Here is a 16882-nt window from a genome sequence, read left to right as displayed (position 1 = left end):
TTTAAGACATTAATTTTAGTTCGGGTTTATTTCAACGGTGTCTAATGGACATTTATTAACACATCTAAATTGCATCCAACTTATCTTGTATATATGCGTATTAATAATTATTATTTTTCCTTACATTTATATAATTTTTTTAAGGGAACGCTATTTACATTTTGTCAAATAAATTTTTTGTCCTTCATATTTAAAATAAGTAACTTTACATCTCTTACAAAATTAACTTAGTAAAATTTGATTCTAATTTAAAATTTTCACCATTTTTTATCATGAATTCATTACGTGACCCATACATGGTTTTTTTTAGAGACAAAAAGATTAGATCTCATTTGCAATTAAATAAAGGGATAATTTCAGAAACCTCCCCTGAGGTTTCTGACATTTACACTTACCTCCCCTGTGGTTTGAACAATTACACTGACCTCCCCTGAGGTTACTAATCATTTACAAACTCAGTCCAAATGATTAAAATATTATTTTAGAGAGTGAAATTAGAATTTTGTACCTGATTTGTCCTTTGTGTCACATGTCCAATGAATGGCAAAGTATTACAAATTAATTAACAATTAATAAACTTTAACGAGCGTAGTTTATAGGCAAATACGTATTGCCTATTTAAAGTACCAGATCTTTACATGTATTTTACTTTCAAACATTTACTTTATCACAAATATTTATTCTCAAATACAGAATTGTATTTACTCTCAAATATTTAATTTTTGTTAAATACAAAACCTACCAGTTTTTCTTCCGTAGAAATATTAATATAACATTTTTTCAATTTTAGTCACAAATATTTATGTATTTAACATAAATTAAATGATTCAGAATAAAATACTCATAAAGAGCTAATACTTTACTCGTGTAATGGATGAAAGCCATAAAAAATTAACATTTTATAGGCCATTTCTTTTTCTTTTTTTTAAATTTAAATTTATATTAAATAGATAACCTATCGATTTTCTTTTTGCAAGAATATTATTGTAACACCTTTTAATTTTTAATTACAAATATTGATATGTTTATTATAAATTAAATATTAAAAAAAAAATACCTGTAAAGAGCTGGTACTTTAAATAAGTTATGCGTATTTGCCTATAAACTACACTCCTTACTTAAATCAATAAACTACACCCCTTAATTTAAATCAATAAACTATACTCCTTACTTTAAAAATCAATAAACTACACCCCTTAATTTAAATCAATAAACTATACTCCTTACTTTAAATAGTGTAGTTTATAGGCAAATACGCATATCCTATTTAAAGTATCGGCTCTTTACAGATATTTTATTTTCAAATATTTAATTTATGATAAATATATTAACATTTGTAATTAAAAATTAAAAAGTGTTACAGTAATATTCTTGCAAAAAAAATCAGTAGATTATCTATTTAATATAAATTAAATATTTTTAAAAAATAAATGGCCTCATAAAATATTAATTTTTTATGATTTCCTCCATTACATGAGTAAAGTATTGGCTCTTTATGGATATTCTATCCTGAATCATTTAATTTATGTTAATACATAAATATTTATAACTAAAATTGAAAAAGTGTTATATTAATATTTCTACAGAAGAAAAACTGGTAGGTTTTGTGTTTAACAAAAATTAAATATTTGAGAGTAAATACAAATATGTATTTGAGAATAAATATTTGTAATAAAGTAAATATTTGAAAGTAAAATACCCGTAAAGATTTGATACTTTAAATATGTAATACGTATTTGCCTATAAATTACGCTCCTTAAAGTTTATTAATTGTTAATTAATTTATAATACTTTATCATTCATTGGACATGTAACACAAAGCACAAATCAGGTACAAAATTCTAATTTCACTCTCTAAAATAATATTTTAATCATTTGGACTGAATTTGTAAAAGATTAGTAACCTCAGGGGAGGTCAGTGTAATTATTTAAACCACAGGGGAGGTAAGTGTAAATGTCAGAAACCTCAGGGGAGTTTTCTGAAATTATCCCTTAAATAAATGACCCAATCCATATTCACTTTTGCCCCTAAAAAACTGATATATGACGCGAACTATATTTATTTTTTTCCTAAAAAAGTATGATTTGATCCAATTTATATTTATTTTTGCTACTAAAAGAGTAAAATTTGACTCTTTTGTACATAAAAATTATTGCATGTGAGTCATATGGTAAATTCATGTTAAAAAGTCATTGAAAACTTAAGTTGAGATCAAATTTTGTGAATGTCAATTTGTAAGGGATATAAAGTTAACATTTTAAAACTGTAAGACAAAAATTTTTTTGATAAAATATGATGGACATTTTGAACAAATTTCCTTTTTTTAATTAATTTTAGCTTTCTAAATCCGTTTGGGTTAGCTGTTTTTTGGGGTGTTTTTGAAATTGTAATAGAGTTTTTAGAGTATATTTTTTGTTATTTTTAAAAATATTTTGAAATATTTAAGAGTAGTAGAGTTTTTAAAATATATTTTAAGATATTTTTTAAATATTAAAAATAATTTAAACTATTTTTTAGAGTACCTTTTAGAGTAAAATTTTTAAAAAACTAGTTTTTGAAAAACTCCTGGATCCAAATAGAGTATTCTGCGGCTCAACCCATAAGTCAGCATATGCCTTTTGGGTTGGGTCGTGGGTTTAGTTTATATCCGGTGTGTGTGTTTCTTAACTAAGGTATGAGGGGGAAATAGAGTATTCTGAAGTTCATCTTAGCGAGCATCAATGGACAGTCGTTCAATAAACCGTTTTAGTTTTGATGAAGTTTAATCTCATTGCCCATCTTAGTTGACGGAAATTCACGACATGATGTGTTGATAATGACACATTGACTTAAACTCGTTGTGGAATTCCTGTCAGCCACTAGCTCTTGGAATAACTCGGTCAGTTTGGACTAATTAGGAAAAGGATAGGAATAATTGGACAGTTGTACCGACCAAAATGACCCATTGAGCGTGGTAGTGTGAAACAGATGAGGACTGTTTGGCCCGCATCCCCGAATAGAGAGCGGAATGGGAATAAGAAAGCCAATTTGTATTATTATTATTATTAGGGGAAAGAGTCCCGATGGCCCTCCAACTCTTTTCTAAGTAAAATTTTAATCCTCTAACAATTAATGTTAAAGTTTTGGCTCTCGATCTAATAAAATAGTATATTTATGGTCCTTCTGTCAAACCCAACCGTTAAAATTGACGGGAAGCATCATCTCGTGAGATGTAAGACCAAATATCAAGGGCATTATAGTCTCTAAACAAAGAAAAGTAAAAATACTTTCATCACTGATTTTTTCTCCAACAATTTCCACCCCTTTTTCACCACTAATTAGTCCCTTGCCTCTCCTATGATGGTTGGGTCGCCTTCAACTTCAACAATCTCGAAGGGTGCTAGTGGAAGCCCAAGAGCCACTTCATCGGCCTCTGCTAGTGGTAAAACAGGCCAAGCTTCTTTATCGGCACCGGCCAGAAATCACCTCTTGTTGGTGGGAGGAATGTGCCATCTATTCTTGAAAGCACTCACATCGCTGTAATACTTCCACCAGTGGACCCAAACCTCAAATGCAGCATCAGTAGCAGCAGCAACAATAGCAGCAACTAACAAAGAACTTGCAGCAAGCTCAACTCTTTTTCTCAAATCCTTGTATGCAGTCTCAATCCCCAAATTCTGCTGGTACCAATTCAGTTCCATCTGCTCCTAGTGGAGGATACTATGTACAGAGAAGACGCCCGGATCAACAGCAGCAAGCCCAACCCCAGCAGTCTCCAGGCTCATCTACATCATCTTCAACTGGGATGCTATCATTGTGTCCTGTTTCTTTAGCTGGTGCTAGGGTTTTGGAGCAAAAGGGATGGAAATTGTTGGAGGGAAAAATCATTTCTTTGTTCAGAGACTATAATGTCCTTGATATTGGTCGCGCATCTCACGAGATGATACTTTCCGTCAATTTTAACTGTTGGGTTTGACAGAAGAGTCACGAATATACTATTTTATTAGATCGAGGGCCAAAATTTTAACATTAATTGTTGAAGGGTTATAACTTTATTTGGGAAAGAGTTGGAGGGCTATTGGACTCTTTCCCCTTATTATTATTTGCAAGTGTATCCCCCCCACTCCAACAAAAAAAAAAAAGAAAAAAAAAAACAACTAGTATGGGGTTTATTAATTAGATTTAATATGAAAATCAAATCACAAGTAGGGAATGATTGTGGGCAAGTATTAACTTTTTCACTCCTACGGAAGGATTATTCCGGGTCATTAAAACAATTGGTATGGGTGTCATTATTCATTCTCAACCCCTGTATTGAGGGTGCCTGCATGTAGAGAAGGTATGAAAAATCTTTTTTGCTTTACAATTGCACATGAATACACTACATATAATGAAAAACTTGATATAATCGAATAAGCAATCAAATAATACTTTTGATAACAAAAATCAAATAACTATTGGGTGATCCACTGGTCAGAGAAAGATTCTTAAAATCTTTTCCTTAAATCTTTTCTGCTGTTAGGTTTGAGATTCGAATTCTATGCTAAGGCTTAGATTTCATGTTGGCTGTTAGAAAGTAATCAAATTTAGGATTCGAGCCATGTATGTCAGTAAGAGGAGAATCAAATTCAAGATTTGAATTCTATACCAGGCTTCGAGTTCGAATTCCATGTTTAGCAGTCGGTCATATACTATTATTAGGTATGTCACCTACCTTGCCAAGACTTTTCTATTTAGTCCTCTTTTTGTGAAAGTTCTTCCTATAAGTCTTCATCTTTCATCATCAACCCAATTTAGTCAAAAATGTTTTCAAGTAAATTGAAGATACCTGAACAGATAATCATAGTCTGCGCAAGGAAAACAGGAAAGATATAAATAGTGTCATTCAAGAATAAGAAAAGCCAATTTGTATTTTATTATAATTTGCAAGTGTACCCCCCCCCCTCCCCCAAAAGGAAAAAACAACTAGTATGAGATTTATTAACGAGATTTAATATGAAATCAAATCACAAGTAGGAAATGATTGTAGGCAAGTATTAACTTTTTCACTTTTATGGAAGGATTATTATAGGTCATTAAAACAATTGGTACGGGTAGCATTATTCATTCTCAACCCTTGTGTTGAGGGTGCGTGCACGTAGAAAAGGTATGAAAATTCTTTTTCGCTTTTACACTTGCACATGAATACACTACATATAATGAAAAACTTGATATAATCAAATAAACAATCAAATAATACTTTTGATAAGTAAAATCAAATAACCATTGGGTAGTCCATTGCTTAGAGGAAGATTCTTAAAATCTTTCCCTTGAATGTTTTTTGCTGTCAGGTTCACATTCGAATTATGTGCTAAGGTTTAGATTCTATGTTGGCAGTTGGGAGAGAATCAAATTTAGAATTCCAACCATGTTTGACTGTTAGGCAGCAGGGTTCGAGTTTGAATTTCATGTTTAGCAATTGGTCATATAGGATTATTAGGTATGTCACCTACCTTATCAAAACTTTTCTATTTAGTCTCCAAATTTCAAAGTTCTTCGTATAAGTCTTCACCTTTCTTCATCAACCCATTTTTGTCAAAAACGTTTTCAAGTAGATCGGAGGTACCTGAAAAGATAATCGTAGTTTGCGCAAGGAAAACAGGGAAGATATAAATAGTGTCATTCAGGAATTTTCTCTATCAAGCGTCAACCATTTACTTATGTATTTATTCCTACTCCTATACTATAAGGAAGGGGACAAACCCAACTAAATTATAGATAGTGTTATTTGGAAATTCATATCCACTTTTTTTCACCATTAATTTTAGTTTGATATTTTTTAACGGGTGTCCAATAACATTTATTAACATATTTAAATTTCACTCAACTAACCTTTTGGATATATGTATGCTAATAATTATTATCTTTTCTTATATTTATATAATTTTTTAAATCAATTTTACATTTCTAAAAGTCTAGTATTTGAAATATATCTTAACAACCGTCAATGGATAACCACTAAACAAACCGTTTTAATGTTAACGAAGTTTAATCATATTGCCCATCTTATTTGACGGAAATTCGCGATACGATGTAATGATATGACCCATTGACTTAATAGTCGTTATGAAATTCCAGCCACTGGCTCTTGGAAAGCTGTAGTGATGTACCGACCAAAATGACCAATTGAGCATGGCAGTGGAAAACAGATGAGGGCTGTTCGGTTCGCATGCCCGGATAGAGAGCGGAATGGGAATCAGAATGCCAACTTGTATTATTATTATTTGGAAGTGTACGCCCGCCCCTCTCCCCAACCCCCCCAAAAAAAAAGTATAGGGTTTATTAATGAGATAATTAATATGAAAATCAAATCACAAGTAGGGAATGATTGTGGGCAGGTATTCCTTTTTCACTCTTATGGAAGGATTCTTATGGGTCATTAAAACAATTGGTATGGATATCATTATTCATTCCCAACCCTTATGTCGAGGGTGTGTGCACATTGAAAATGTATGAAAAATCTTTTTCGCTTTACACTTGCACAAGAATTCACTACATATAATGAAAAACTTGATATAATTGAATAAGCAATCAAATAATACTGCCCCTCATGGGTCAGCTCGTTTGCTCACGGTTTCTTTTTTAAAACCATTGTCCAGCTTCCCCACAAGGGTTCGAGTCCCGTGGTTAACGTATTCGGAGGGGATGGGGCCTCTCTTCCCGGGTCGGAGTGGGATTAGTCGGGCCCCGTAAGGATTGACTCGGACACTCACTCCGTCAGCAAAAAAAAAAAAAAATAATAATAATAATACTTTTGATAACTGAAATCAAATAATCATTGGGTGGTCCATTGGTTAGAGGAAGATTCTTAAAATCTTTCTATTGAATCTTTTCTGTTATCAGATTCGAGATTCGAATTATATGCCTAGGTTCAAATTCCATATCTGGCAATTGGGGGAGAATCAAATTCAAGATTCGAATTTTGTACTAGAGTTCAAATTTCACGTCTAGCAGTTCAGTTGGGGGAGAATCAAATTCATGGGACTGAATTAATTCAGGGGAAAATTGGTGAAATTGTCGCTCACATTTGTAACAAGTCCTTTTTTGGTTCCTCACATATGAAAAGTTATAAAATGCTCCCTGTATTTACAAAAAAGTTCTTTTGGGTCCTTGACGAACTTTGCAAAGTTTAGTACAGTATGGAGATCTTCACGAAATGAGACTTTGCCAACCTGAGAGCAAAAGTCCACAACTGCAAGAAAGAAAGATTTAGGAGACTTAAAAGCCAAGTTTGTTAGTTGTAAGAAAAAGCTCATTATCCTGATTAGGGTTATATAAAATTATAAATCAATGTGCAGAGTAAATGAGACCAATTCCTTAAGGGTCCATTTGGTTCATAGGATGACATATGATTGGATTAATTATCTTGTGTCATCTCATGTTTGGTTGTTTTTTACATATAGGATGACACATCCTAATTAACCAAATTAATCCCTCATTCATGGGATAAAAAGATCCCATGGAGGAGGTGGTATTAGTCATCCCGGAATAACTAAAAGATAGGATAATAAAAATTTAAACTAATTTATCCTTACAAATAGTATAAATTCATACTCTTATAATTATATAACTTTACCTTCATTCAATAATATAATATAAATGGACTAATTTGCCCCTACTAATTAATTTAAAGCTTTTTGACTAATTTGCCCCTACTACCAACATAAAAATATTTGAACTAATTTGCCCTTATGAATTATACAAATTTATACTGAATATTATATAACCATTCTCTTACATAAAAATACATTAATAAATGGACTAGTTTGCCCCTACTAATTATATTAAAATTTTTGAACTATTTTGTCCATTTTCATTATTTTAAATTTTTTGAAAAATTTAGTCCTATTAATTAATTTGAATTTTTAGCTAATTTACCCCTATTTATATCATAATAAAAGGACTATATTGATCTTGGACTAAATTGCCCTTACTAACCTTATTTTCTCAACCAAATTCTATATAAATACATAACCTTATCAATTAGGCTTTGCAAATAAGTGTTTCAATAAGCCCAAACTTACTTCAAAGAAAAATCTTCTACATTGACTTGAGCTTGACTCATTTAAAACTCTTAAAATGGATTAACTTTTATTCAATTTAACCAAAATTTAGCCAAAATTTGGCCAATTATTTAATTGAATTTCAAATTTAGATTCAAAAACTATATGTTAAAACCTATTTTTAAGGGCCTAAATGGGATGAGTTTGAGTGCATGCAAATTTTTATATATCAAAACCTTGATTTACTTTATAATTCTACAGTTTTAAATTACTTTATTTTAATAAAAGTTATAAATTATTAAATTATTTTATTAAAATGATCCTACAAATTAAGGGACATTTTAGTCATTAAAATGGTAATCCTATCTCCAACCAAACACAGGATAGGATTATTTTCTAATATATCCTATTCAATCTAAACTAACCAAACACTAGATAATTTGGATTATCAATCCCAGGATGACGTAACCCAGAATTAATAATCCGAGAATGAATTATTCCATCTCATCCAGTCTGTGAACCAAACAAACCCTAAGTTGTTGATCGGAAGAAAGATTACAGTACAAATTAAAATCTGGAATATATACATTTTATTCATTTCTAACTTTTACCTCATTTGGAAAAAGAAAAAGAAAAATAACTTTACCTCATTATTCGTCTGAGTAGGCTGCGCTTATCTATCGCAGCATATGGTTCCTAAAACAAGGGTGGAGAGTTTCTGCTTCAATTGATTCCTATCTATGAAGAAAAAGTGCATCATTATTACAAAAGTTGAAAAATAAAAAAAAAAGAAGTGGAAAAAACAATGCAGGGTCTTATGATAAGTTTTTCTTATGCTTCAATCCTACAAATCATTATGTTGTTATGGGCCATTTCATGTCTCTTCGTTTAGGTTCGCCCCCAGTTTTCTGCAATTAGACTAAATAGCCCCTTCGCAGATCAATAGAACTGGTCATTTTTAGATATATGAGTTTTGACTATGGACAGAACCACAAATGAGGTAATAATCAAGATTAGAGAGGAGACAATTATTGCTCTTTCTACTCAATCCTTATAAAAGTTGCATAGTGAGAACACAAATATGTTCTTCGAATTTGGGATTTCGATACGGTTAAATTCAAGAAGAATTAAAACCTCTGGTTTCGTATATATTATTCCTTGTTCAATTGTATCTCTCACAAATCAAATTTTGGCATCTAAGTATTTATGAGAATCTAGTTTTAGGAGCCCTCAATTGTCCTCATGTGCTATGTTGTTCTAACCAAAGGAACAAATTTTGTCAATTTTAAAAGATTGGAGACTAAATTTCTAAGAGTCTAAGTGCATTGAGCCAGAAACATTTTTTTTTCAAATTTTCTGGCTAAATAATTTAAGTCAGAGAAAATCTTATCTCTGCATACATTATCACGGTTGGATATGCAACACATATGTAAAATTTGAGTTTCAAATTCAAATTCGATTTATGTGTCATGCATCTAATGGTGAACGTGTATACACTATCAGTGTATAAAAAATTAATCCTTCAAGTTAAGGTTTAGGTTTGCAATTTGCAACCAAAACCAAAGTATGCTCCTCTGTGTCTTATATAATTGTCATTATCAATTGCGCCATATATCGTAGGCCAGAAAACAACAAATAAAGGCACTAAGAAAAATCGAAGCACACACTAAGATAATAACGTGCAAAAACATAATCAATTTTTTTAAATTATCATTTATATTTCGTAATCATTCCTATTCATCCAAATTAAAATTAAACTTATTTGGACCACTAAGAACATGATGATGACGAGTCTAGATTCCAATAAACAAGAGGTGGATCTTCTTTGAGCATGAAGAAGTGAAAGGTTAAATTAATGGAGGCCTGCAATGTTTATTAATATCCCTTACGGAATTATGGGTTTGTCCAAGTTTTGTTACTATCAGTGGCCCATAAAATTTTACTTGTTTCGATTTTACTTCGGCAATGATGCAATTTGAAATAGTAAAAAAGTTATATTTGGTGAAGGACACAAGTGTCTCTCTTGGTAAATTACGTACATGACCTTTTTTGTCATTTCCACGTAGTTTCCGGTGGGGAGTGTTCAATGAAGGAGTTCAATTAAAGGCCCTTTGAGTTTTTTTGGATGTTTATTCAAAATTTTATTGTAATTTATTGTAGAATTTAAAATTTCAAATGACTCGAAGAACACACATTAGGCTATGGATTATTCTTATATTTTTTTTCTAATTAATCTTATATTTCTAAAAATCTAGCAATTGAAGTACATTTTATCTAGGAAAAAAAAATCTTTTTTTTATATAATATAATCATCATAATTTTTTTATTCATGAGATTTGCATTAATGGTAGAAAATACATATCATGAACTTTTTTTTTAACAAACTGTTTGAAGAAACTTATTTTGTTATGAGGGTATTGGGCACCTGTTAAGATATATTTCTGGCATCATATTTTTGAAAATATAAAATTAATTAGAGAAGATAAATAACTACAAGGAAAGATAGAAAAGCTTAAATCGAAAAAATATATTAATGCAAGGGAGGGTAATATTATTAATATGCATATATATACATGGTAAGTTACGTGGATTTTAAATGTAGTAATGAAGGCAACCATTAAAAAAACCCTTCCTATAATGAAGTAATTTCCTTTGCTTTACCATGAAATAGAGATGGAGTTCTAAAATGCAATAATATCTCGTGTGCAGTATCAAAGAAAGCGAGTAGTTAATGCATTACAATGAGCATTAAATCAACAACAAAGTATCTGCCAAATTAATTAGTTCCTGTTACTGTTATTTGTACTATGTATAAGGAAAAGAAAAGGAAAAAAAATCAAGATTGTTTCATTTCACTCGTACAATAAGGATTTGGTGTCCCTTGGATTTGAATTCAATGGTAATTGGATTTCCCATACTTGATAATTGGATTTCCCTCTATCCCTATTTCAGACCACAGTGCAAATTGCAAAAACATTATAAAAAAAGAATTTTTCTAACGGGTATTCTTAGAGCCCTCAGTAACACATTTAATATTTATCTAACTTACCATATATATATATATATATATATATATATTAACAATCATTAGCATCTCTTGCATTTATATATAATTTTTATTTAATTTTGCCTACCTCTTCTTATATTTATTTTTTAAAATATAATACCTAAAATATATCTTAATAGAGCACCCGTTAGACAAATCAATTAAAAGAAGTGTTTTGATTTCTCCTTTGTTTTTTGTTTTTAAAGAAATCCTACTTTTCACTCCCAACATGACACCTATAAAATCACACACAAAACACACAAACAGTTGCTCAGTCACAACAAAACACAAACAGCACCCCCTAAGCATGGCACCATCACATTGATACTGTGAGGATACACCCCTTAATGGCAGCATACCAAACCAAGGCCAAAAATAACAGGGTGATAGCAGCTTAGAAATATTTGCCCACCAAAAAAAAAAAAACCCCAGAAAAGAGAAAACTTTCACCTCTTCCACCGCTTCCACCTCAATCTTCTCCTTCGCCTTTCCCCATACGAGAAGAGAGGAAAAAAGAAATCCTTGAATTTCATATGATAAAATAATCCCAGCCCAGATCAGAAAATGTCATCATCATCAGCCTCAGCAGCAGCATCAAAGAAGCAAGCTTTATTCATTACAACACTCATTATCCTATGGTACTCGAGTAACATAGGAGTCATTCTCCTTAACAAATTCTTGCTCTCAAATTATCATTTTGCCTTCCCAGTCTTCCTGACAATGTGCCACATGGCAGCCTGTGCACTCCTCAGTTATGTCTCCATTGTTTTCTTGAAAATTGTCCCATTTCAGAGGATCAAATCAATGTCCCAATTCCTCAGAATTGCAACTCTCAGCATTGTGTTTTGTGCCTCTGTTGTGGGTGGCAACATTTCTCTCAAGTATTTACCAGTGTCGTTCAATCAAGCTGTGGGTGCCACGACACCGTTTTTCACAGCTTTGTTTGCTTATCTCATGACCCTCAAAAGGGAAGCTTGGATTACCTATCTCTGTCTTGTTCCTGTCGTCGGTGGGGTTGTCATTGCCAGTGGGGTATGTTAAATTTTCGCTTTAATATTTTTTTTTTCGGCATTTAAGATCCATTTTTGAAGGATTTTATTTTCATGGTATCTTTCTTTTTTAATTATCTGAATTAATTGCACTGTGATTTGTGCTTTCCTAATGCAGAAAAATTTTGATCTTTTGGGTGGGTTTGTATATTTCGTTGATTTGCTGCTGATCTGGAGCTCAACTTCGGCTATTTAAATTGTTTGTTTGTTTGTTTGTTTTTAAGGTCGTTTCCTGTGGATGCCAATTTAACATTGGAAGATCAGATCTGAGATTTTGTTAGTTTTGCTACTGTATATTAGTTGCTTATTTTGCGGGCATGTGTTTCTTCAATTTGAAATAAAGATTACTTTTTTTTTCCCATTGCGTTGTAGAAGTTTTGGGCCTTTAATCAAATACTAAATTAGTGGACTTGGAAGGCTGTATTATTTTGCTTCTTATGCATGTGGAGTACTAGAGACCTCAAAAAGTCAATGTCTGATGTATGCCAGCACTCTTTAAGAGTATAAGTTTATGCAAGTCTAGAATACTACTATTTCTGAGGACTTCTAGGCTAAATGCTAATAATTATTGAGTGGAAATACAAGATTTTATCTAGGTTTTACTTAACTTTGTGAACGTGTTTAGGTAATTCTATATGAATAAATTGAATCAAGAACGCATCTGACTCAAAGTTATGTGATCAGAAATTTTCTGGTCACGTTCAGGTTCTAAAAGTATTGGATCATGTGACTGCGTTCTTGAGATTATGATTATGTAGTTTCTGGTTATGTGTACAAGCATTGGGTCATGCCTGGCATTTCTTCAGTTTATATTTATGCAACTTGCTGATTATATGTGTGATTCATTGGATCATGTGCAGTGCTTCTTGAGATTTGCAACTTTGCATGCATATGTACATTTTCCTTAGGATCAATTTTTGGGCTGGAGGGAGGCTTTGAAATGAAGCAAAGATAGCTTTCCTTTAGTTGTGGTAAGTGTCATGTCACATGGTTGTGTTGTGTTGCTTGTGCATGTGAATGAGAAGAACCTTTAAGGAAGTCAATGTCAAATGCATGTTATCATTCTTGAGGACTAAGTTCAACATCCGAAAGTGTAGGTGAAAGATTGGGGTGAACTGTCAGAATGAATTAGGGGATCGAAAAGCAAGTTTAGAGTCTGAAGCACTGCACTCAGGCCATAGGGTATTTCAAAAACCTTGGTACTTCCTACACACTCAAGATGAAGTTTTTCCCTGTTGGTGGGGAACATATCAAAGGTTTATTTGTCTAATAACCCTCCAAAGAAATGCTTCATTTTCTAATAAAATGCTGAAGCAAAAGTTTCAAACTTGAAAGAAATAAGTGCAGCATTAAACATATTTAAAGAGGCATTTCAGGTCTGAATAGTTATGGAACAGAGCTAAAAACAATGGGGTTAAAAAAAAAAAGGAGCCAATGCGTTAGGAACAGTCTTGTGCTGTGCGTGAGTCATGCTTTAAATTCAACTAGTGAAGATGGATATATATTCCCTCATATCTTATATACTGATTGAAGCTGAGAACCAGAGTGGTATGGCTAATGAAAAGTGCTTTTCCATTTGTATCTGGCATATAAGTTGTGCTGTTTTATTGTCTCAATTTTTATGTCAATATTCTGGTTCAAGTCCTACATACTTTCTTTATCACCCATTACATGTCTCCTAAGCACGATTGAAATGGATGACAGAGCAAGTAAATAGATCTATCAGTTTTCTTTATAAATTTTCCAATCTGTTCTAAAATACATTAGGATCTACCGAATTCTTTGTCTTCTAAAACTGGAATTTGGTGACTTGTTGATCGTGTTTTCAGAATTTGTGGAACTAAAACTATGCTATATGGTTACAGGGAGAGCCAATGTTCCATTTATTTGGATTTATTATGTGCATTGGTGCAACTGCTGCTAGAGCATTTAAGTCTGTTCTTCAAGGCATACTTCTTTCTTCAGAAGGGTAAGACATTTGCTGCATTTGGTACTTCACCTGCCAGCTTTTTGTTGGCAATGTGCAAACAATGGTTAACAATTCCTTAATATTGTGAGAAAAACAAAAGGCAAGTGTTGTCCTGAATGAGAAATATATGCAAAACTATGTAGATTGACATGTAAGCATAGTCTTCCCACAAAAGGAGTTTGCTGCAATGAGATTACACCTTTATGCTTATTGTGGAAGCAATTCTTGCTCTCCTTGTTTGCCTTCATTTTCAACTTGTTACTGTATGCTATGCATGTCTTTGATTTTATTTTTGGTTTCCTCTCTTTTCAATCATAAACCAACTAAAAATCATCTTGCATATTGTGCCGGAACTGTTAATGCACATTTTGTCTCCGCATGTACCCACTATGGTTTGGTACAGTGAGAGATTGGTTCACATTTATGCAAATCCTCCGAAGAACTACTAGTTGGACCTGGAAATCTAAAATTTCTTCTGTGGATTTCTTTAAATTGTTTGCCATTTGTGAGCATACTGCTTTGATTTCTAGTCCAAGTTGTGCATTGCACTTTTCAGCCCTCAATTAATATTTTGATTTTACTTTGATACATTTATCCATTGTTGTTTCAGGGAGAAATTAAACTCCATGAATTTGCTCCTTTATATGTCCCCAATTGCTCTTGTAGTTTTATTGCCTGCAGCAATCATAATGGAGCCAAATGTCTTGGAAGTTACAGTATCACTTGGGATAGAGCATAGATACATGACGATACTTCTTTTGCTCAATTCCGCAATGGCCTATGGAGCCAACCTATGCAATTTCTTGGTGACTAAGCATACAAGTGCACTAACGCTCCAGGTTGGTTTCGTGTATTTCTTTGTGGGTGTGCCTATGGATGTGCAAGTTTGTAGATGGGGTTGCTTTGTCTAGTAGATGCACTTGATATAAAATTTACTGGAAGAATATTTATCTTGCTTGAGTTTTGGCCAAATAATATTGTCATAATCATCTAATCCTCAATACCCATGTCATGATATAAATGTCATGAATAGTCATGCTTTTCTTTCTTTTCTACTTGAGCTTTTCTTATTCTCTTACCCCCCCATGGACACTTCACTTTTTTGAGGCTGGTGCTCCTTAGGGCTGATTTAGTGCTTTTATTGAACCTTCATATGGTTGTTTCATTAAATTGGAACAGCTTTGGTTTTGGGTTTTTCAATTTCTTATGTAGGTGCAAACCTGGTTGTATCTCCTGGGGCATGGTAGGCCATTAACTCTATAGCATATGATAAAGTGACACTGCGATAACTTTCAAGCAGTAACTGCTCAAAACCAATAGAAGAAAACAAAACATAGACTGGACAATCGATGCTGCTTGGAAAGTTGGCAAAATGCTTTCTTCTGTAGCAGCTTAGTAAGAGGCATGGACTGTAAAAGAAAAAGCATATTGCGCTGGGGCTGGGGCAAAGTAGGGTTAATGATGCTACCACTGAGTAAGTAAATATTACTGTGTTAAATGAGAAGACATAATTGCAGGGTACCTGCTTCCTGTGTTAAAAACATAATGACTATGGTCTTTCGGGGATCTATGCCACAGACTCTAAGAAGCAAATGTTCATGCATGTATGGCTCCAGCTATTCTGGTCCTATTATGATCTTCTGAACTTTGTCAGGTATTAGGCAATGCGAAAGGCGCTGTTGCAGTGGTTATCTCAATTCTTATTTTCCGCAATCCTGTAACCTTCACTGGCCTTGCTGGCTATACGATGACTGTTATGGGGGTTGTTGCTTATGGAGAAGCAAAGCGGAGATACAAATGATGTGCACCGGAGATATCTTGTCAAATGCGGCTTCATACTTCTGATACTCTGAGAAGGTTCAAGAGTTACTACATTTGGGACTTATTCTTTACAATGTCAGGGAGAGATTATTTCTTTGTACCCTTTTTGTCATAGAAATTCATACATGATATAGTGAATTATACCATACATTTGCCATTATTCAGAGGAACATTAACAACTTGTTTTTTCTCTATAACTTTGTGCCTGTACCTATCTAATTACTTCAACTGCCTGCACTTTTGGAGCTTTGATCCATTGCTTGTCCTCCTCCGCATCTTGCCCTGCCTTTGGATGTAAGCTTTTCGCTAAGGGCTTTAGACCGTTAAATGATTATGCTTCTTTGGAGCCAATAAGGAAATCTTACCCTCTGATTTTTCATAACGGAGAGGTGATTTTCACATGCAAAAGGAATTGAGGAAATCCTTCATGGAAAAACTAGGAAAGAGGCTAAAGCCTAATCCAATGCAGTTTCAGATGGTGAAGGAAGCTGTTAAATCTGCTTCTGCAGAGAGGGGAATTTTTTGCTCAACTGGCCAAGGAACAGACAGAGACGAAGACGTTAAATTTTTCCATGGCGGCATCCAACACGACCCTTTCGAGCTACTTACCAGTTCAAAAATCGTTTCCTCACTCCAGCTAATTAATAAATAATATACTTGCAAGATTTCTTGACTTCAGAACAAGGCTGTGTTCCTTTGCTCATCCCTAACTTGCCAGATATAATGTTTGTGCCTTTCTAAATATGCAATAGAACCTTCTAAAGAGTAGTGCAAGCCTCTGATGCAGCAAGAATTTGCTTGTAGCTATCATCCTGGCCTCCACTCCCTGCTCTCGAAACCTTTGTTATGATCATGGCCAAGTGAACAGGCTTTTTCTTGTCATCAATTTTGAGCACAATCATCATCAATTGATGAAACCTGTGCTCTTGCAGGCAATGACTGCCCTGCAACTGCTGTTGCCTTTTTGAAAGGAAC

At 33.1% G+C, this 16882-nt stretch overlaps 1 protein-coding gene across 1 annotated transcript; it reads left to right on the top strand.

Annotated features, from left to right (window-relative positions):
• The first annotated feature begins 11341 nt into the window (after window positions 1–11341).
• LOC113697288 (UDP-URONIC ACID TRANSPORTER 1-like) lies at window positions 11342–16104 on the top strand. Its single transcript, XM_072055464.1, has 4 exons — window positions 11342–12100; window positions 13983–14086; window positions 14697–14925; window positions 15741–16104. Exons 1-4 carry the CDS (start codon window positions 11633–11635, stop codon window positions 15885–15887), a joined length of 948 nt encoding a protein of 315 aa, XP_071911565.1. The 5' UTR covers window positions 11342–11632; the 3' UTR covers window positions 15888–16104.
• Window positions 16105–16882: the final 778 nt, after the last annotated feature.

The sequence above is a fragment of the Coffea arabica genome, chromosome 6e (genome assembly GCF_036785885.1).
Source record: "Coffea arabica cultivar ET-39 chromosome 6e, Coffea Arabica ET-39 HiFi, whole genome shotgun sequence".
Classification (NCBI taxonomy): domain Eukaryota; kingdom Viridiplantae; phylum Streptophyta; class Magnoliopsida; order Gentianales; family Rubiaceae; genus Coffea; species Coffea arabica.
This window is presented reverse-complemented; position numbering and strand designations above follow the sequence as displayed.